The sequence below is a fragment of the Phoca vitulina genome, unplaced genomic scaffold (genome assembly GCF_004348235.1).
Source record: "Phoca vitulina isolate PV1807 unplaced genomic scaffold, GSC_HSeal_1.0 scaffold10, whole genome shotgun sequence".
In the NCBI taxonomy this organism is placed as follows: domain Eukaryota; kingdom Metazoa; phylum Chordata; class Mammalia; order Carnivora; family Phocidae; genus Phoca; species Phoca vitulina.
In genome coordinates, this window is record NW_022589713.1 from 25,248,529 (window position 1) to 25,269,686 (window position 21,158).

General features: G+C 38.5%; 2 protein-coding genes across 5 annotated transcripts in view; one reads left to right on the forward strand and one right to left on the reverse strand.

The window, feature by feature from the left end:
* Positions 1-18: 18 nt before the first annotated feature.
* ASTE1 (asteroid homolog 1) lies at positions 19-15,207 on the forward strand. 3 transcript variants are annotated; one of them, XM_032408717.1, is made up of 6 exons: positions 19-101; positions 1,107-1,201; positions 1,344-2,669; positions 8,471-8,681; positions 10,549-10,744; positions 12,496-15,207. In XM_032408717.1, exons 3-6 carry the CDS (start codon positions 1,365-1,367, stop codon positions 12,824-12,826), a joined length of 2,043 nt encoding a protein of 680 aa, XP_032264608.1. In that variant the 5' UTR covers positions 19-101; positions 1,107-1,201; positions 1,344-1,364; the 3' UTR covers positions 12,827-15,207. The 3 variants fall into 3 exon arrangements, with proteins under 3 accessions (XP_032264608.1, XP_032264607.1, XP_032264609.1); XM_032408716.1 differs by having other exon boundaries at positions 100-186; XM_032408718.1 differs by lacking the exon at positions 19-101 and adding an exon at positions 110-186 and having other exon boundaries at positions 1,116-1,201.
* The window catches only part of ATP2C1 (ATPase secretory pathway Ca2+ transporting 1), a 161,335-nt gene continuing 150,346 nt past the window's right edge, over positions 10,170-21,158 (reverse strand). For both annotated transcript variants that reach the window (XM_032408706.1, XM_032408707.1), the window contains exon 28: positions 10,170-10,774. In XM_032408706.1, the coding sequence (XP_032264597.1) occupies positions 10,703-10,774 (72 nt within the window). In that variant the 3' untranslated portion in view covers positions 10,170-10,702. The remainder of the gene's footprint in view (positions 10,775-21,158) is intronic.

Consider the following 21,158-nt stretch of genomic DNA (forward strand, 5'->3'; position numbering starts at 1 on the left):
CCGGGAGCACCTGCCCCAGGCGCAGTCTGGCACCACTGGCTTCATGGAACCGAGCTTCCCAGTTACGTCATACCCGGAGACTTCCGGTTCCCGCTCTTGAGGTTGGAGTCTCATGTGCGGGCGTTTCCAGCAGAGGCTCCCGCAGTCTTTTAATGGAAGGGCTGGTGCTCTGGGAGGAAGATGCAGGTGGGCTCTGCTGCTGGTCCGGGTAGCGAGTTGTAAGGGTTGTGGTGGCGTGATGTATGAAGGCCTGTGTTTGACTACTAACATCAGACCTTTTGTGCGCCTTTCTCCTATCCAGCTCGCTTTTGTTCAACAACTGTTGCAAGGTCCTGTAATTGGTTTAGGATGAGGTGACATGGCCTCTGTTCGCAGAAGCTTTACAAGGCATAAATAACTGCTATGCCGGATAAGGTGCTGAGGGTTGGGCTAAAATTAGGGTGAAATGAGTTGGGCGCAAAATGCAAGAGGGTACCCCAAAAGTCTGTAATCAAGATAAATATATTTTAATGCGGTATATTTAAAAATCAAAATTAATGCAAAAGAAATCCATGATTGACAAAATCTCATGGTTTTAAATAAAGACAGTGCCATGCCGAGCCATACTGGAGTGTGAGGCCAAAGGAAAAGCTAGTAACACACATCCTGTGACTTAAGTTAGCCAGATAAGGAACTATATTCTTGGTACTGAACCAGATATGCAAAGACAAGAAAATGGAAAGAGCCTCTGGTTAGGGTGAAACTGGAGAGTAAGCCCCTGCATGCTTATGAAGCAGTAATTTTCCTTACTCAAAACTATGCCAATTAAGATGGGACCTAACACAAGCCAAGGCCTAAAAGAAATTCCCAGACTCTGATTGTCAATAAAGAAAAACTGGATCCATATCATTGACCCTATACACTTTAGTTAACTGAAGCCCAGTGCTCTCTGATTTATTAATTATGAGATTGAGGAGGGTATCATTTTTATAGCTTAGGACTTTTTATTTTGGCCCTACACAAATATTCTGTGTTGCAAGATGGTGACCGTTACCTATCTTAATATCAGAGTCCACAGTAGTCTCTATAAGTATGTCAGTAATGGACTTCAACTGATTTTCTTTTAGAACCAACAGGCTCCATCCCTATCCAGAGATTAAACTCCATGAAACCATTGCATTTGTGCCTTGTTACACATGGGGAAAGCTGCTTGAGCACCTAGGTAAGAATTGAGATGCTAACACCTAATATGTTCTGTTTAAAGAGCTGTTCATAATATTTGCTGTTGGTTTGTGGTGCTGGAAATGATGACTTGGTCCCCAGGAAGCAGCATCAATTGAAAGTGTGTTCTGTGTTTTAAACAGGCAGTTCTTCAGACAGTCATCATGGGTATTCGAGGACTAATGAGTTTTGTGGAAGATCACAGTAATGAGTTCTTCACTGATTTGAAGTTGCGAGACACAAAAATTGTCATTGATGGCTATGCTCTCTTCCATCGGCTTTGCTTCAACTCAAACTTGGAACTTCGGTATGGAGGGGACTATGATTCTTTTGCAGATGTTGCACAAAAATTCTTTGAATCACTGTTTGCTTGTAATATCTGTCCATATGTTGTATTAGATGGAGGATGTGACATTTCTGATAAAAAGCTTAAAACTCTAAAGGATCGAGCTAGAGAGAAGATCCAGATGGCTCATTCCCTTTCTGTTGGTGGGGGTGGGTATGTGTGTCCCTTACTCATCCGGGAAGTGTTCATACAGGTTTTGGTCAAGCTACAGGTGTGTTTTGTCCAGTGCTTTTCAGAAGCAGATCGGGACATTATGACACTAGCTAATCATTGGAATTGCCCTGTGTTATCATCAGATAGTGACTTTTGCATCTTTGACCTAAAAACTGGGTTTTGCCCATTGAATAGCTTTCAGTGGAGAAATGTGAACACTATCAAAGGCACACAAGACTGCTATATCCCTGCCAAGTGCTTTTCCCTGGATGCACTCTGCCATCATTTCAGCAATATGAATAAAACTCTACTGCCTCTCTTTGCGGTGCTATGCGGAAATGATCATATTAATCTGCCCATCATAGAGACATTCTTAAGTAAAGTACGTCTTCCTCTTGGAGCTACCAGTTCTAAGGGGAGGAGACATCACCGAGTTTGGGGACTTCTGAATTGGTTATCTCATTTTGCCGACCCTACTGAAGCACTGGATAATGTTCTGAAATATCTCCCCAAAAAGGATCGTGAAAATGTTAAGGAAATTCTCTGCTGTTCCATGGAAGAATACCAGCAATCTCAGGTGAAGCTGCAGGACTTTTTCCAGTATGGTACTTACGCCTGTCCAGCCGCCTTGAATCTGGACTTACCAGAATGGGTATTAGTGGCTTTGGCCAAAGGCCAGCTATCTCCTTTCATCAGCGATGCTTTGGTGCTAAGAAGGACCATTCTTCACACACAGGTGGAAAATATGCAGCAACCAAATGCCCACAGAGTATCTCTGCCCATCCGGCAAATCATCTATGGGCTTCTTTTGAATGCCTCTCCACATCTGGAAAATATGTCCTGGAATGCAATGCCTTCTCAGCCTCTAGCTTTCAGCGAAATGGAAAGGATTAATAAAAATATCAAAACATCGATTGTTAATGCAGTAGAACTGCCCAAGGATCATTCTGACTTAAGCAAATTGACTGAGGTAAGTGTAACACTAATCTAATTTTTGTAAAGTATCTTACAGGTTAAAAAGTGCTTTCATGCATATTATCTCTCTTAATGTAACCAAATGAGGTTGGTTGCTCTAGTCCCCTCATTTCATAGCGGAGAAAACTAGGACTCAAACTAGGTTACTGTGTGATATGTCAGCCAGAGGGTTGCAGTCAAACCCAGGTTTTTAGCCCCAGATCTGCCATTTCCACTCTACTTCAGTAGTCTGTGTTATTTTGCAGTTATTACTACTACTCTGTTGATACTAGCTGTTAATAAATTGGGGTCATGTGCCTTTAGAAAAAGAAAAAATTCTGAGTTGCAAAAAGAAGTGTGCCTTGAAGGTATTGATCATAAGCATAATGAATATCTTAGATTGCATCAGATTTCAATTAATAAGATTAATACTAATTCTTGCTTGGGTCTAATTTTTCATTTTTATCGATGAGGACCTTTTTCTTAGGCTTTAGGTTTATGGCATCATGATGATTAGTTTGATATTGAAAATATGAATCTTAGCCTAACTCAGTGTTGTTTAAACCTGAGTAACACTCAGACCAATCCACTTTTCAAGCTAAAAAATAATTTATGGATCCCAGTGTTTATTGTTTGTAATATTACATAAATATATTAAAAATTATAAATAGAGGGGCACCTAGGTGACTCAGTCAGTTAAGCATCTGCCTCTTGATTTCAGCTCAGGGTCCTGAGATCGAGCCCCGAGAAGGGCTCTGCACTGGGTATGGAACCTGCTCAAGATTCTCTCTCCGTCCCTCCCTGCTCACATCCTTGCTTGGGCTCACTCTCTCTCTCAAAAAAATTATAAATATGAAACTGCTTATGCTAACACAATTAAATTTACAAATTAAATGCAGATAAACTTAAAATACCAATTGCAGTGTCTATTCAGAGTTTTCTTAAATTCAGCTAATATTCAGATTCATGAGACTCTCATAGACCATTCCTGGTAGGTCTACTCAAGCATGTAGGACAGCAACCATAGCTTCCCAGCAGTTTGAATCAGGATTTTCTTTCCTGTGGAAGTTTTTGCAACAGTTTCCACCAATGGTTCTCCACTGGGATGATTTGTCCCCCTACCTCCCACAGGGGACATTTGGCAATGTCTGGAGACACTTCCGATTATCACTACTTAGGTTGTTGGGGGAGGGAGGGCTGTTGCTACTGGCATTTATTGGGAAGTTGGAAGCATCCAAGCATGCTGCTGAACATCTTAAAATGCACCGGACAGCTCCCCCAAGAACAAGCATCCAGCCCGAAATGTGGTAATGCCAATAGCTGGCCTACACTGTTGGCTAGGGACTAAATTCTTTAATCTCCCCATTAGTGCCAGCTCAGGCAGGAGGAAATGAGATCCACATCAGGTGGGTATCAGTGCCTCCTTGGCAATGAGGAATGACTGCTAATGGGAACAGTGTTTCTTTTTGGGGGTGCTGAAATGTTCTGGAATTAGTGATGGTTGCACAAGCTTATAAATATACTAAAATCACTTTAGCATTTCAGAGGGGAGGGGGTTGGGGAGATGGGGTAACAGGGTAATGGGTATTAAGGAGGGCACGTGTTGTGATGAGCACTGGGTGTTATATGCAACTAATGAATCATTGAACGCTACATCAAAAACTAATGATGGCTAACTGACCATAAAAAAAATTAAAATTAAATAAAATTAATAAAATTAATAATTTAATAAATAAAATTAAATAAAAATAAATAAAAGGGTGAATTTATAACATGTGAATTATATCTCAATTAAAGAAAGAAAAGGTCTCACTGGCCTCCTTCCCCCTCCTTTTTTGTAACAATTCCATAAACATAGCTTCCAGGCTCCCTGCAGGGCCATGCCTAAATATAGGTCACTGTGCTCAGGGAAGCCCCATTATATGATGTCCCCATCTGGTGTTTACAGTTCATTTATAGTTCAAATCTAGATGCAATTTTACAAGAGTCATTCTTACCATGCTGAGTAAAACAACTAACTTTATCACGTTTCCAGGGTTACAGAAGTAGAAAGTTGAGCATAGGTCAAATTCCAAACAGAAGGGATTTATTAAAACTTTACCCGTACCAATAAAATTGAAATTAGCAACATTCTAAATGATGATATTTTGTTAAAATTATTTCTCCTCACAACATAAATGGTGCTGTGTTGGAGAGTTTTTCAAACTTTTTATGGGGGTGCCTGGGTGGCTTAGTTGTTAAGCGTCTGCCTTCGGCTCAGGTCATGATCCCAGGGTCCTGGGATAGCGCCCCTCACCAGGCTCCCTGCTCAGCGGGAAGCCTGCTTCTCCCTCTCCTACTCCCCCTTGCTTGTGGTCCCTCTCTCACTATATCTCTCTGTCAAATAAAATCTTAAAAAAAAAAAAAGTTTTTTATGGCTTTATCGAGAAATGACGTACTTTGAAGTGCCCATATTTAAAGTGTGCGTTTTGATGAGTTTATGTTTACATTTGTGAATCCATCTTGCAATTAAAATAATGAATGTATGCATCACTCCTAAAAGTTTCCCCTTGCCTCTTTGCAATTCATCCCTCCCTGAGTATGTACACATAGCAAAGTACACAGACGATTGTACAGCTTGATGAATTTTCACCAACTCGACACTTCCATGTAAAAAACGCCCAGATGAAGACACATTATCAGCACCCCAACAGCTTTTCCTAATGTCTGGCTCAAGCACCCCCCCTCCCAACCTCCTGTAATCACTATCCAGGCCTGTAATAACATTGAATAGTTTTAACTTTTTGTATCTTATAAAAATGGGATCATATAATATGAATTCTCTCATCTGGCTTCTTTTATTCAACATGTTTGTGAGATTCACATCACTGTGAGAAGCTATAGATCATTTATATCTCATTGCTATGTGGGAATACACCATAGTTGACTTACCCATTTTGCAGGTGATGGGCATTTGGGTAGTTTGCAGTTTGGGCAATTATGAATAGTGCTATGAACATTCTGGTGCACATCATTTATTGAAAATATGGACACATTTCTATTGCATATACCACTAGGAGTGGCATTGTTAGGTCAGAAGATATGCGTATGTTCAGTTTACAAGATATATTGCCAATGGTCTTGCAAGGTGGTTTAACCAATTAATATTCCCACCAGCAGCTTATGAGGGTTCCTCTTAATTTACTCCCTTCCTGACACTTGTTTTTTATCCTTTAAAAATTTTTTTAGCTATTCTGATGTTTGTATAGTGGCATCATTTTAGCCAATTTGGTGGGTGTTAATTTGCATTTCTCCGATGACTTATTTGAGCACCTTTTATGTGCCCATTGGCCATTTGGATATTGTTACATAATTTCCTGTTCAAAGTCTTTTGCCCATTTTTCTGTTGGCTTTTTATTTCTATATATGGGTCCTTTGTCAAATAACATGTAAACAGACTCACATTCTGTAGGTTCTTTTCATTCTAGTATGTTTTGATGAACAGAAGTTTTTAATATAGTCCAATTTTTTTATTATTTATGATTATCATTTTCTGTGACCTACTTAGAAAATTACTGCCTACTTCAAGGTCATGACGGTTTTTTTGCCTTTCATATTTAGATCTGTGATCTATCTACAACTGATTTTTTGTGTATGGTGTGACAAAGGGATCAGGACACGTTTTCCCCCATATAAAAATCCAGTTGAGTCAATGAGTGTAGCATGATGATTATACTCCTTGCTAAGTGGAGATGACAGGTGTTCTCATCACTTACCTGTATTCAAAATAGTGTGAAATTTTAGTTCACTTTCTGTGTGGTGAGATCTTTCGGCTTTCCCTAGGCATAAACTCATCAATTCTTTATTTAGCTCAATGTTGCTAACTCTAATTAGCCCATGATAATTCTAAATGGTATCAGGAGCAAATGTGATTCCAAAGACAAATGCAGGTATACAAACAGAAATTTTGTGATAGCTATCTGTTCACTTGGAGGTAGTAATAATACTTGATCTGCCTTGTGCCAGCTGTTGTAATAGAAACTTTATATTTCATTCCCACAGTAACCACTGTAGGGTAGGGTTTCCATTTTGGTTTTGTTAGTTGCAGTGGATAGAGCTCCGCTCAAGTTAACCAATGAGAGGTTAATCATAAGGAGAGATGGAAGTGGATTATTCTTTGGGAGTAAGACAGTGCCAAGACCAGCCTCTCTCTGGGTGTCTCTGTTTCTCTGTGGGGTTTTCTTCTACATGTTTGTGCTTTCCTTCACCTCCGGGTAAGGGAAAGGAGTTGTCACATGGGGTAAAACCTAACCAGATTTAAGGGCTGTGAGCAGCAGTTCCTCTTTTGGAAGGGGCTGAGAACTGGTGGATTTCATGAAACATCTTGTGTAATTCATTATAAGCCCATTTACAGATAATCAGACTGTAGAAAAGCTCAGAAACTTGCCCAATGCTGTACAGTTAGTGAGAGATAGAACACCTCTAAAGTCAAAGCCCAAACTCCACTTTGTTCATAAAAGTTGTAACTTGCCTAGAGAATCCAATAATTTAAGCATTATATATCAGAAAAGAATTCATGTTTAGCTTTACTTGGCATGTCTTCCTACCAGTTGAGATCATAGTGTTTTTTTACTCTAAATTTAAGTAGTTAATTGCTACTTCCCATAGGAGTGATTGATTACACTGTAAAGCATTTTGCATAATTTTTAATTTTAAAAAGCTTATCAGTATCAGAATTTAAAACCAGTGTTTATAAATCATTATGTTTAATACTCTCATGCATCAGTGATGAAACTATTTGTCAGTTATGATGTGTTTTATTTCAGGTTAACATGTCCATTCCCAGCTGTCAACACACTGACTACAAACTAGGTTTTAGATGCTGAGCAATTGTTTCATCCTTTCAGAAAAGTTAAGACAGAAATCATTTTCTGACTGCATGTAGACACTAGGAATACAACTCTTTTTTCTCTCTTAAAGTTTGATCATAAAGTTCTTCTGAAGGTGCCCTTTTAATAGTCCTAATTTCCTTATTTGTAGAAGCGTGTGATCTAGAAGGTCCCTTATGGTTCTTAAGATTCATTAAGATAAAGTTATTTCAAGAAGCCTGAAACCCTCATAACTGTTAACTTGCTTTTATTTGAAGTGCACTCTAAAGCACGGAGTAAGAGTGAGTGTGGTGTGTTACTGCAAGTACAGTGAGGTAGTCCTTAAATATTACCATCTCCCTTGAATATCTCTCTCACCTACAAGCAGCTACCCTGTGTGGGAAAAAAAAAAGATAATAAACATTCACCTGGGTAGGGACATGAGACAGGACCCAAACAAACAGAAGCTTGTATGATATGCATATAACCTAAGTTTGCCTTCTAGAGGTGATCGGTAATGGCACCATGAAGAAGGTGGGGCCTCAATATTCACTGGCAAGTAAGAGTAGGGTTAAGTATAGATCTTTGTTTCTCAAAGCAGAATAGTTAAAATTCAGATTCCTGGGTTCCTCACAAATTTACTGAATCAAAATTTAGGGGGTGGGACCTGAGGACTAAATTTTTTAACAAGCTTCCCAAGTGATATATCCACTGAAGATGTTCACCAGCCTACATGGAGGATGGAATGACATGAGCAAGGGCTGTGTAGTGAGAGTAGACAATGTATCCATTCAACCATATTTATTAAGCACCCAGTGTTTTCAATGCTTTGAATGTGGCTGATTTCTTTCCACAGGAAGATGATAAACTGACAGAGTAATTCATTTGCATCAAAGTCTCTTCATACTAGGGAAAAAAAAAACAGACATTCCCCAGAGTAACTTGGAGGATGTTTGGTATGTATTTTCAGCTGTCCCTGGCCAAACGGCAGATACTTCTGTTAGACACCCTGAAGGTGAAACGGACCGTCCTGGAATCAATCCCTTCTTCACTGAAGCTGCCCATTTCTGTCAGTTGCTACTGGTTGCAGCACACAGAGTCCAAGGCAAAGCTACATCACCTGCAGGCCTTACTGCTAGGGATGCTGATGGGGCCCTTGCATGCCATAATAACCAGCCCTGGTAGGTATCTGGAAATTCCAGGAGTATATATTTGCATGTTACTTGCATATAATCACAAGTTTAAAGAAATGAAAAAATTTTTGGATTATTTACTCCCATCAGTTATATCCAGAACTTAGGAAGAGGCACAAAATAGCACTCATTCATTGGCAGATGTTTCTGAGCACTTGTGTGTGCCAGGCTCTGTGCTGCAGAGCTTGACTACAACGGCACAGCAGTGAAGATGTGCTGGTACTCTCCCACCTGCTCTGTGGCACCTAATGCTTTAATCTATGAAGTGTGAATGTAGAATGTGCCCGTTACATTCTGTATTCCGTGTACCCTGGCCCTATCAATAGAGTGGCAACATCATCACTAGAAACCGATTTAAAATTGTCCATTGGTGAAACTTCTGAATACCTACAACCATAATAAACATTCATGCTTGTGCTGTTTTGTTTTTTTTTTACTTTTTCTCCACTGTAAGTTTCAATTAGTGTGTTAGTGATGGTAGAAATAGTAACTTTTCTTTCTATAATAGAAATACACTTTAAGGCAGTTTCAGCTGCATTCAAGTATCAGGTGAAATAAATGAGGATGCACTGGAGCACTTCAATTCTCTAGTGGAATTACTCCCTTTAAAAGATTATGAATGCTTTAACACTTTATCTAAACATGTATAATCATTGTCACACTCCAGAACAGTGCTAATATCTAATCTAATGGCCGCTAGTCACGTGTGGCTATTTAAATTAAAACTTCAGCTTCTCCTTGACACCACGCACATTTCAAGTGCTCAGTAGCCACATACGGCTAGAGGCTGAATTGGACAGCACAGATACAGAACATTTCCATCACTGCTGAAAGTTCTGGTGGATAGTGCTACTCTGGAGTTTACTTTTTAAAATAAGTTAAATGAGAGTGAACTAGTCTAGATTCCAGGACCCCAAAGTGTGAGAGTAGTTGTCAGAAGGCACTATTGTTCTAGGACAGCCAACTTAATGCCAAACAAGTGAAGGCCCTCTATTAGTTTTCTCTCACTGAATAATAATCATAGTTTAAGAACATTCTCAGGGCACAAGCCTGGGAAGTTTTTACCTGAGTCCAACAGAAGGGGCATGTCAAGGGTCTGTTTCTTTTCTTTTAGGAATTGTGGACCCCGCACCCAGGCAGGCTCAGTGCCTTGCTGCTCGCTAATTGGTAAAAGGTGGGCCTCCTTTTTATTACTTTCCAGTTGGTCCGGTATCATTTTGTACGCCCCTGCACAAGCAAACGTGCAGAAGCTTTTACAGTTGAACATACGCAGCACTCTTTGTTTCCTAGGGTTGTTGCTTCTTGCCTCTTATTCTCTACTGTGTGAAGGAGATGACTGACCATATTCTCCTTGAGTCATGCTTTTGTTTTCCTCCCACAAAGCAGAAGTTAAAGTGTGCTTTGAACACAGAGGCTGTGTTAAGTGCACTATAGCATAGGGGCCTCCATGGAAGGAAACTTAGTGAACGAGAACAGTGAAGAGAATGATATTTAATAGTAATTTGTATTTTTCAGAGAGACAGATTTAAGGTTTGGAGAGTTCAGATGCAGATGTGTTTAAGGTCAGGTAGTAAACCAGTGGAAGAGATATTATTTTAAGGAAAAAAAATAAGTACTTTGGGGTTGAATAAAGTTAGGTTGTCATTAAAAAGGCATTTCAGTATAAATATTTCAATTTACACAGCAAGGCTTTCACATTGACATTAAAATAGTAAAGAGCCAGAAGAGAAAAGCATTTTGGTTATTTAAACTAATTTTTTTTCTTTATGGAATTCGAAGTCCTATATATAGAGAGAAAATTACAAGCTATACAGTGTTTTTGGAAATACTGCCCTTGGGTTGTTTCTTTGTCTAGATAAGGAAGATCTGCGGGAGGATGGTGCTAGGATGCTGTATGAAGAATTCCAAAGAGTGAAGGAGCAGACGCGGCCGGGCACGAGACTGGACTTAGACACAGCTCACATCTTCTGTCAGTGGCAGTGCTGTCTGCAGATGGGGATGTATCTCAATCAGCTGCTGTCCACTCCTCTCCCGGAACCAGACCTAACTCGGTAAGCACCACGGGAAACTAGTTCAGATGGCTGCACACAGAAGTAAATACTTTTATTTATACTTAAAGCACATTAAGTTATGTTTAAAAAATTAATCTTAGTATATTGGTCTTGGATCACTATAATAGCCAAAGAGCTGGAAACAGGAGAAATACTAATTTTTTCCATACTCCCAAAAAGTTTCCATGATTAGATCAAAGATTAAAAAACCAGCCCCGTAAAGTAAGAAAAGAGGCAGTTGGTAGGATATAACTCATTCCTTCATTTCTCTCAGGTCTTTTTCAAATACCACTTTATTAAGGCTTTTTCTGATTACCCTTCTGGAATATTATTCTCTACTTCCTATCTAGTCCTATTACTCTTTTGGATTTTTGTAAATTCCATTTCTTACCACTTGGCATACTGTTCACATACTCAAATATTTATTAAATGCCTACTCTGTGCTAGAGTGTAGTGAACAAAACATTTTTTTTTTAAAATCTCTGTTGTCATGGAGCTTTTATTCTAGTGAGATGACTATTAGATGCTTCAGTGAACTTTAGGGTTTTTGTTTTGCCAGGTAAGTATGAAGAAGGGAGAGGCAGCCTGTTGCCAGGAAGTGATTATGTTGGACTATGTAGTTGAAGCTGGGTAAGAAAGAAAGATAGCAGTGGAGTGTGGGCCAGTGAAAAAGTGCTACTACATTCAGTGGATTGGGACTTCCTGGTGATCCAGGAAATCCCAGAGGGAGGGAGGAAGATAAAGGGGAGATTGTTAGCAAATGGAGCTGAGATTATAGATACGCTTTGTCTCTCCCCACTTGAATGTAAGCTCTGTGAGGACAGGGACTTAGCTATTTTATTTACTTTTGTAGCCCCAGGGCCTAACATATAGTAAGTACTCAAATATTTGTCAAATAAATGAGTGATATATGAATGGAGGTATATAAAATATGCTGGTGTGACTTTAAATGTTTTAAGGTATAAAGCTTCCTAAGCAGTAAATATTGTTAATATGTCCCTAGGCCTAATATCTGAGCTAACCCTAGAACCTTCTACAGTAAGATTAACTGGCCTTTGACCTATGGATTCTTTATGCCTTTCCTTAAATAATTTAGGTCATTCTTGACTGGATCCTCTCTAGCTACCACAAATCCCTTTACAACAGAACAGAGAAAAAACAAGACCGAACAGTTCTCTTCATGATTTCAGCAGGACTGTTCCTGCATCTCAGAATTACTAGAGCTTATTAAATGATTATCTTACACTGATTAAATGATGGTTCTATATCAGTTGCTAAGGCACCACTTGATCAACTCTGACATTAAGTTATATATTAAATTTGTGGCTTCCAGTTAATCCCATCTTATGTTTCTGAAGTAGGTTCTCAGTGCAAGTGAATCAGTGAACTTGCAAATGATGCCACTAAATTTTCTCATATTTCAACAGACGGCCTATTTGGTTTATCGGACATTTTTAATTCCTTTTCTTTGAAGTGTTAAGAGGCCTGCTCAACTTTTGGCTGGTTGCAGAACTAGCAAGCATCTATCATTTTTTGATAATAAAGTTTTTAAATATCATCAGCCAAGTTTGTAATAACAACTCCATTCCTTCCTTCAAGAACAGGTTTTTTTTTAAGTAATTTTAATAAAATAATTTTATAGAAGAAGAATTCCCAATGTTTAGCTGCATTTGTTGAAGCCAATGTTAATGAGCGTTGTCTCTGCACTGAACCTATGCTTTATCAACACACTTTTCTCTCCCGTTGAACAGACTCTATAGTGGAAGCCTGGTGCATGGACTATGCCAACAACTGCTAACATCAGCTTCTGTAGAAGGTCTCCTGAGCATGTGCCCTAAGGCAAAGCAACTATACGAACACCTGTTCAATGCCACAAGGTCATATGCCCCTGCTGAATTATTCCTACCAAAGGGTAAATCAAATTCAAAAAAAAGAAGGCAAAAGAAACACAGTACCAGCTGGTCAAAGAACAGAGTGGGAACCACCTCAGACACTAGATGCTTGTATGAGGGAAGCAATCGTTTTGGGCTATTAATGGTTGAAAACTTGGAGGAACAAACTGAGGTCTCAGAGCTTGAATAAACTCAGTCTGCAACCAGATGTATAATTCTTAAAACTTTTGTTACCTCCCTTGAAATGATTAACTGTTTTATTTAGAATCTGTTAGGGAATAAACATTGTAAGAGGCAACCTTTGAATCCCAAGGTATTTTGTATTCTGCTTTTAATAAATACAACCTGATTTAAGAAACTTTTGTATTTTCTTAAATACACTTGAAAGCATGTTTGTACTTCTTATGTGCCATTTCAGGAAGTCCATAACCTTTACATTGCAGCAATTCAGCCAGCTTTGTTTCCAAAAAGAACAGAAGTCCTACTTCAATTATTTCCTATAAGCAGAAGCTGGGTTATTATTTTAAACATTTATTTTTTCTCAACTGTTTCCTCTTCATCCTTTATTCTGAAAGGTCTGAGGCCTTGGAAGAGAAAAGTGAGGGTACCAGAGAGAAAGTAAACACCTTTAAGTACTAGGAAAATGAGACCATGGCAGGCTTAGGAACACTTTACATGCTCCAGGTTTTAAAGCATAAGTTAAAACTGTAATGGCTCCAACAAGTTAAGAAATAGCATCCTGAGCTCCTAGATCTAGAAGAGAAGGAGGAAACTATGAAAAAATTAAAAAATTAGTAATATATGCAGCAATACCAGAATCTTAGGCCATTTTTTCTACTGCAGGTATTGACCCATTAATGGGATATGAAATTAATGAATCATAACCAGCATTTTTTAAGTAGAAATCATCAGACATGCATATCATATATTAAATGGTTATGCAAAATCTTATTTCTTACTGTGGATTGCAGTCAAAAGACTTTGAAAGGCACTGCTCTGGAACATACTAAAGGCTGCTAAAATTATAAGTACCAACAGAATTGTGAAAGTGCTGGCCAGTTCCAAATAAAGAACTTGAAAGTAAGCAAGTGGAATGAATCTAATTGGGCAAGATATAGAGATCTGGAGGTAGATTCCCAACCTTTATTTTATTTGCATTCATACAAATTGTTATTCCTTTCTTCTGTAGTCTCTCACTGGTATATTCCATCAGTGAGAACCTTAAACATGGTTTTAAGCTACCATTTTGAACAGGCCTATATGTTCAGTTCCTAACATCTGGCAAACAAGTCTTACCACTTTCCTAGTGAGAACCATACTCTTAGGGGAGTAAGCTCAGCATCAGCCAGTGTTACATACACACCTTCCAAGTGTTGACTGGCAAAAACACAATCTTACTTGTTCCTAAAGTTTTCAGCCCTAAAGACTGGCTTTTGTTTCAAATAAATAGTTCTTGAAATAAGGAAATTTTTATTTTAGGAGGAGTGTGTGGGGCTCTGTACTAAGTTTCTTTTTTATGTCTCTAAAGAGATGGTTATTCACAGAAGAATCAAAAACAGTCATATGCTCTATTTTTGATATGTGTTTTTTCAGCAAACAGTAAATCTAATGGAGACTACAAGCACATTAAGTCCTTGATTCCTGCAATCAATCTGGCCAATCTGGAAATTACACCAGCATGAATGTCCTATTTTCCTGGCTTTATTATCAACACTGCTTTTGCAAACCACCAACCTTGCATGAAAAATTATCTCTACTTCCACTTTGGCAAGTAACTGGTTTGACAGGCACCTAACTGAAGAGTGTATGGGCTACAGAGTTTAATTAAAAGTCAACTGAATTATATCACTCATATTTTTCTTTCATTAAAGAGTTTTTCAAGCAAAGGGGCCCCTCCTTCAGTAAACACTGAAGTCAGGTTCCCTTCTCTAACCATTGCAATCAGGGCCATTCACTTGAAATTACCCAGCCTTGCAGTGAAGGAGTTAAAATCTAATAATGTCCATTTACTCTTACTCTCTGAGAATTAAGGAGTTACCCCACCCCATTATAGATCTTCTCCTGGATGTATAAATGAGAGATCATAAGCACTCCACAAGGTATCTGAGGGGTTTACCAAAGAAATATGACATAGTACCTGATCCCCAAAGTCATACTTACATAAGCTGCTTGGGGAGACAACACACAATCAAATAACAAGAACATTTTATGAAGCAATCTGTCAGCCACAAAATGGCAAAAGTGCAGATTGAATGCTACAATAAAGAGAGCAGTCACGAGGTGAGGAAGGGTTAAAGCACAAGATTCTCGATTTGGCTTTGAGCCTGGCTTTAAGAGACAGGGATGTAATTCATGAAATACAGGGGCAATGGTAACACCTCTACAGAAGAATAATGTTATATATTCCATATTCTATTTGGAAAATTTGTTTCCTGTTTTTAATCAAGTCTTTAGGTCTTGTTCTTTCTGATTCAATTCTAGCTAATGAAAGCCCACCTGAGGCTTTGCAAATATAAGTCTTCAATTAGTTTAAGTACCAAAGGGACTCTGGACAGTTTTTTAAAATGAATAAATTGGAGCACCTGGGTGGCTCAGTCATCGGCTCAGGTCATGATCCTGGGGTCCTTGGATCGAGTCCCGCATCGGGCTCCCTGCTCAGCGGGGGGTCTACTTCTCTCTCTTTTTCTCTCTCTCTCTCCCTCTGTGTGTGCTTGAAATCTCGCTCTCTCTCGCTCTCATTCTCTCTCAAATAAATCTTCAAATAAAATAAAATGAATAAATTTTAGTAATAAAGCTAAAGAGAGAAAAACACTATAATATAATCATACTCTATCCAGTTGTGATAAAATTATACTTGAACTTCATTTGTACAACCCCTTTATGATAGCTAGACCTAGAAAGCTTAATGTATATATCCTGTAACTATAAATTCTAAAGGCTTTTCAAGATGAGTGATCATGACAAAAAAAATTCAAATTAGTTTTAGTATTTAAGTTTAGATTCTAATTCAAATTAATTATGATTTTAGAAGATAAAGACCTTTGGGATGCCTGGGTGGCTCAGTCAGTTAAACGTCTGCCTTTGGCTCAGGTCATGACCCCAGGGTCCTGGGATCGAGTCCTGCATCGGGCTCCCTGCTCAGTGGGGAGTCTGCTTCTCCCTCTGCCTCTGCCTGCAGCTCCCTCTGCTTGTGTGCTCACTCTCACTCTCTCTGACAAATAAATAAAAACTTAAAAAAAAATACAAAGATAAAGACCTTTCTAAATAGAAAGGTCTTAGAATTATCTTTTCTTCTTTTGTGCATAAATGAATTAATGATGATGCCTCAGTTACCCTATCTGTAAAATGAGGATCACAAGAGTTCAAATTGTTAGAGACAAAATGACATGTACTTTTAAGTTACTTCACCCAGTGCCTGGCACTAGAAACATGTAAGGAATGCCAGCCATTATTGTTACATCCACACAAGAAGACCAAGAGCAAAGCAAGGATCTGAGAAGGAGAGGTGGCTGAGCAGAAATATCAAAGTACCGTGACATTAGTGGCTGCCAGAGCTAACGGCAGAAATTTTGCAGAGGCAAGGAGATCAACACTATCAAATATGGCTAACATGAGGATAAGAACGTGAAAACATTAAAGCAACTTCAGCAGAACTGTCCAGCTGAAGCCACACTAAAAGGAGAAGGGCCAAGAGAATGTGAATAGGCAGCCAAGCTCAACCTTAGAAAATAATGAAAAAAGACCAGAAGGAACTATCCCTATGGGTACTTGTGCCCCTCCTTCCCTTTTTTCTTGTTATCAAGGGATTTTCTGTATTGTTTTTAAAACCCAATTTGAAAGAGCACTGGATATGTTTAAAGAAAGGAAAAAATTAATAGCAGATATGACCACTTCCTATGAATTTCCTGTTCCTGCAACTGCCAGAGCTATCTCCTGGCCTTATCCCATAATCCTAAGGAGGCCAAAGCGAGTTTTCCCCCTTAGTGAGCTTTCCAGAGTTCACTGGGTACCTCTCGCTAGCACATGTTATTTGGCTGGCTGGCACTCCGTGAACCCAGAGCAGCACCTGGAAAGCAGTCACCCCCAAGACGAGCAGAAACAAGTTCACTTCCGTAAAGGGACCAACACTCACTAGTACCCGACTCCAAACACAGTGACCTTGTATTTTTTAGTGAGGTGGATATAGTGTACTTAGTATATATTGCATTAACGTCTTATACATTGATGCATTTCAGTCAAGACAGCTGGAAATGATTCTGCACCTTGTAACAATATGAAATTAAATACTTATTTTGAGAAGATGTATTAAAAAGATGCCTCCCCACTTTTAGCAACAGCTTTCTGAACCATATATGGTAAGCTGCTTTGGCATTTCTTTCCAGGTCTGAAATTTGCTAAAATTCAAGTTGATCCAACTATAAAAATTCTAAGATGAGGACCTCATGCTGAGGAAGAACGTTTTTAAATCCAAAGCCATGACTGCCAGGCCATGTACCAGTCTGTTAAAATGGGAGAAAGAGATGAATGTATTTCCAGCTTGTTTCACTGGATCTAGTTTTCAGGGAGAAAAATCAAATTTCACACAAACATGTTGCAATGCACATGCAATCACTTTTATTCCAAACTAGTCTTGATAACATTTTAGATATCTGGTTAAAATAGCAAAATCTTTCAATATTTATATATTTGTGTATATACATATGTGTACATATATATGCACATACATATACATGTATACATACATATTTTAAATAATTTTCTCATTATGACTTTGGAGACACTTGGGAGATTTCTATGTACAATATAACTCATTGTCATCATGATCAGGAAACACGTAGGAATGTTTTTGTTTTAAAAAAAAGCTGATCAGAATGTATCAACATTGGGTTTTTGATCATTTATAAGACTGAATCATTTGTGAAAAAATTATACCATCACGTGACCTAGCTTACAAGATTAGGAAAACTCTTCTGTTGTGTTTTTTGATATAACTGGTGCTTTTTGGAGGATTAAATGAGGTGCTGTTTCTTCTTGAAAAACTGCCATGTGTCTATCTGGGCATTATCTCCTCATATCTTCCTCTGATTCATGTGTGTTACACATTATGGGAGAATAAATCAAAGGATGATGACAGGGAAAACAGAAAGTCTACTTTGCATTATCTCAATGCTTGCTAACATGGGTATAGAATAAACTCTATTTCATGACAGAGGTGGGATTATGTAGATCCAACTGTTAGAAGAACTTGCTCTGACGTGGAAACTTTTTTTTGAGTAAATACTTGTAACATCACTCTGAAAAAATGGTGTTTGTAAATGTGCCATTAAGAAGTCCTATAAATTATTGCTAAAATTACTATGGTCATAGAGCATTTTTATGCCTTCATAAAATACTGGCAGGAACCCTCTGTCTTCAGATTTCCTATTCATTCATTTGCATAGGATGAGGTATAGTTGGGAAGTTGGGGATCTAGGGGTTCTGTTGTGGATATGTTAAGTTAGAAATACCTTTTAGGCGCTTAAGTGGAAACGTCTGCTGGGCAGCTGGATATATGTCTAAAACCTAGGTTAAAGTCTTTGGGTATTGAGATTATAAAGTGTTTTCCTTGTCCTCTATTTAAAAACCTCCCCAATGAGTATTTTGTATTATTTTATGATCAGAGAGAGGTAGTAGTTGATGCCTCTAGGAAGGATGGCATCAAGAGAGCAAGCTTCTCATGTTCCCTTGTCTTGTCCCAAGAAACTCTGAAAAATAAGAGGTAAAAATGGTGGGTAGGGGGTCTTTGTTGTTGAAATCTGAGAATGGTGACATCCATAAGCCCAAGTTTCCAATCACAATGTACTGTATGTAGCCCGTCAAGCTCTCAGATGTATGCAAACTGGTTTTTTTAAAAAGATTTCATTCATTTGAGAGAGTGAGTAAGAGCAAGTGAGCGTGGAGGGAGGGGCAGAGGGAGAGAGAGAGAGGAGAAAGAGAGAGGGAGAGAGAGAGAGAGAATCTCAAGCAGACTCTGCACTGAGCGTGGAGCCTGACACGGGCTCAATCTCACAACCCTGAGATCATGACCTGAGCCAAAACCAAGAGTAGACACTCAACCTACTGAGCCACATGGGCACCCCACGAACTGTTTTTTAAAAGACAAACTAAAGAAACTGACCCTATTATAATAATAACCATAATCTATTCACAAAGTGATAAGTCTGACAGCCAAGGGTGGACTGTCAGAGGAACCTACTAAGAAATATTATCATAATTTTACCTTAGAAATATGATAAATACTATGTAAATGTATTTTGGTTTGGAACATTCTGTTCTGAGAAAATACAAGAGTGCATTTTCCCCTAAGACTGTGCTGATAGGATATTTTGGTTTCACTTTTACTAAATTTTGTCTTCCCTAAGCAGGATAATATAAAAAAGCCTACTCAAATTAAGCTTGTTTCTGTGTTTGTGTTAGGAAGAAACCGCCAATGAGAAGGAAGCCCCCACTTCTCTTGTGCATATGATGAGGAGCACAACTCAGATGGGACAACAGATCAGAACACTCTACCCATTTATTGTAAGAACAAGGAGCCCTAGTGATGAGCTGGAACTGATAACAGCTGGTATGTCCTCCCTGTTGATGATGATGTTCTGAGAACAGACTAAGACTCTCTGACTTCCTCCATATAGGAGACTTAAGTGGGGACTTAGAAGAGTCACTGACATTAAATCTGGTATCAAGTTCATCCATCCCAGATAACATCTTGTTGGGAGATTGGAAGGTAGAGAAAATTGATGCCACTTCCTTTCTAGACCACTGAATGCAGTGCAGAGGCCTATTTTCCTCTTTTTGAGTATTTATATGACTAGGCAACCTTTATTCTGTAAAAGGCCAGAGAGTAAATAGGTTAGCGAGCCATATGGTCTCTGTTACAACTATTCACTTTTGTAGCATGAAGCAGTGATAAATAATACATAAATGAATGTACATAACTGTGTTCCAATACAACTTTATTTACAAATCCAGCAGCAGACTGATTTAGTTTGTTAACCCCAAAACTAAGTCAATAGCCCTTGTGGGTGACTCAGGGAAGTATTAAACTGTTTCACTAATTTGCAACACATCTACCTAATTCATGGGCCATCCAGACCTCCATAGAGTCATAAATTCTAATGCAATCCTATTGTATAACCATATTGATGACTATGAGAAACACGAAAACATATTCATTTGTAACTCCCTAAAATTGATTTATTAATGCTTAAATGTAAAGTCTGTCATGTCTTTCCTATCAAGCAAACATTTTTTACAATTATCTATTTGGTTGGGGCCTGATATAAATGGCTCCAAGGAGAATATTTTGGAAGACACACGTAAATTGTTTCATATTATACTTTTTCTGATGCAGATGTGATAAAAAAAAAAAAAAAAAAGAGCACATGGTCAAGGCATTTCAGTATTTCTTTATGACCATAAGATGGCACCAAATTGTTACTCCTCAACTAGCAAGCACTTTAGCATACTTATCATAAGGAAGGCCTTAATAGAAAATTGTTCTTAATACAGTTGGCTGGATAAGTATTTAAAAAAAGAGAGAGAGGGAGAGCTGTATTAAAAAACACAATTTTTTTTGAGTTCTAAAGCTGGAAATACTCAGAACCCAAAACGGACCTCTAGGTTCATGCAGAACCATTTGCCCAATCAGCACAATGTACTTTGCTAAGACTGTGAGATACGGATTCTACTCAGAGGATTACTAAGTAGAACAATTATTGCTAAACAAATAATGTTGATGGGGCAATCGTGATTTAGATAGGAAAGGCGGTTCTGCCAGGCCTAACAGCCATGGGACCGGCACAGAAATGTGGGCCTTTGCCCAGGATATTTGTCAATTTGGTTACACTTCAACAAAACGAGAAAGGAATGGCAAAGTCGAGTGTGTACAGTGATCCATCTGTACACGAAACACTGTCTAAACAGGGCAGCTGTACAAACGCAGGCAATTACCACACTCACGGGTACACAGGAACAATAGCAGGTTTAGACTAGAAAAGAATTTACAAAGATCAAATCTAATGGCTCAAAGATTTTTCACTTTCCTCCCCAAATTTCACCACTTATTTTGAATGAAAGGTAAAGATTATATCAAATTTCTGTCCAGATTAATCAACGTAGTGGCTTGGACTTAAATTTCTAATGCCTTCTAAAAAAAAAAAAAAATCCCACAATTTTATGCCCAAACTTATGGATGGGTTTATTCTTAATAGTATTTATAAGAAACTGTACCTCCCCCCACACACACACCCCTTTATAGTAATCTGGAAAGGCCCTGCTTGTTGGCTCTTCAGCTGGGTTTTGAAGAACAAGTAAAAATTCTAATTCTTAAAATTGAGGCAGAGGAAAAAGGTTTTCAAGTTGAAGGAATACTATCCAATTGTGTAGAACACTGTGTGGGATACAAGGCTAGAAAGATCCAAGGAAGAATTATGACTAAAATGGAAAAGAAAAAAACAAAACATTGCTTCTGATTCCCTGCCATA

Coding starts and splice junctions, on each gene's coding strand:
- ASTE1 (XM_032408717.1), top strand. CDS start 1,365: ATGGGTATTCGAGGACTAATGAGTTTTGTGGAAGATCACAGTAATGAG. Junction 2,670..8,470: donor ACTTAAGCAAATTGACTGAG/GTAAGTGTAACA, acceptor ATGTATTTTCAG/CTGTCCCTGGCCAAACGGCA. Junction 8,682..10,548: donor TGCCATAATAACCAGCCCTG/GTAGGTATCTGG, acceptor TTCTTTGTCTAG/ATAAGGAAGATCTGCGGGAG.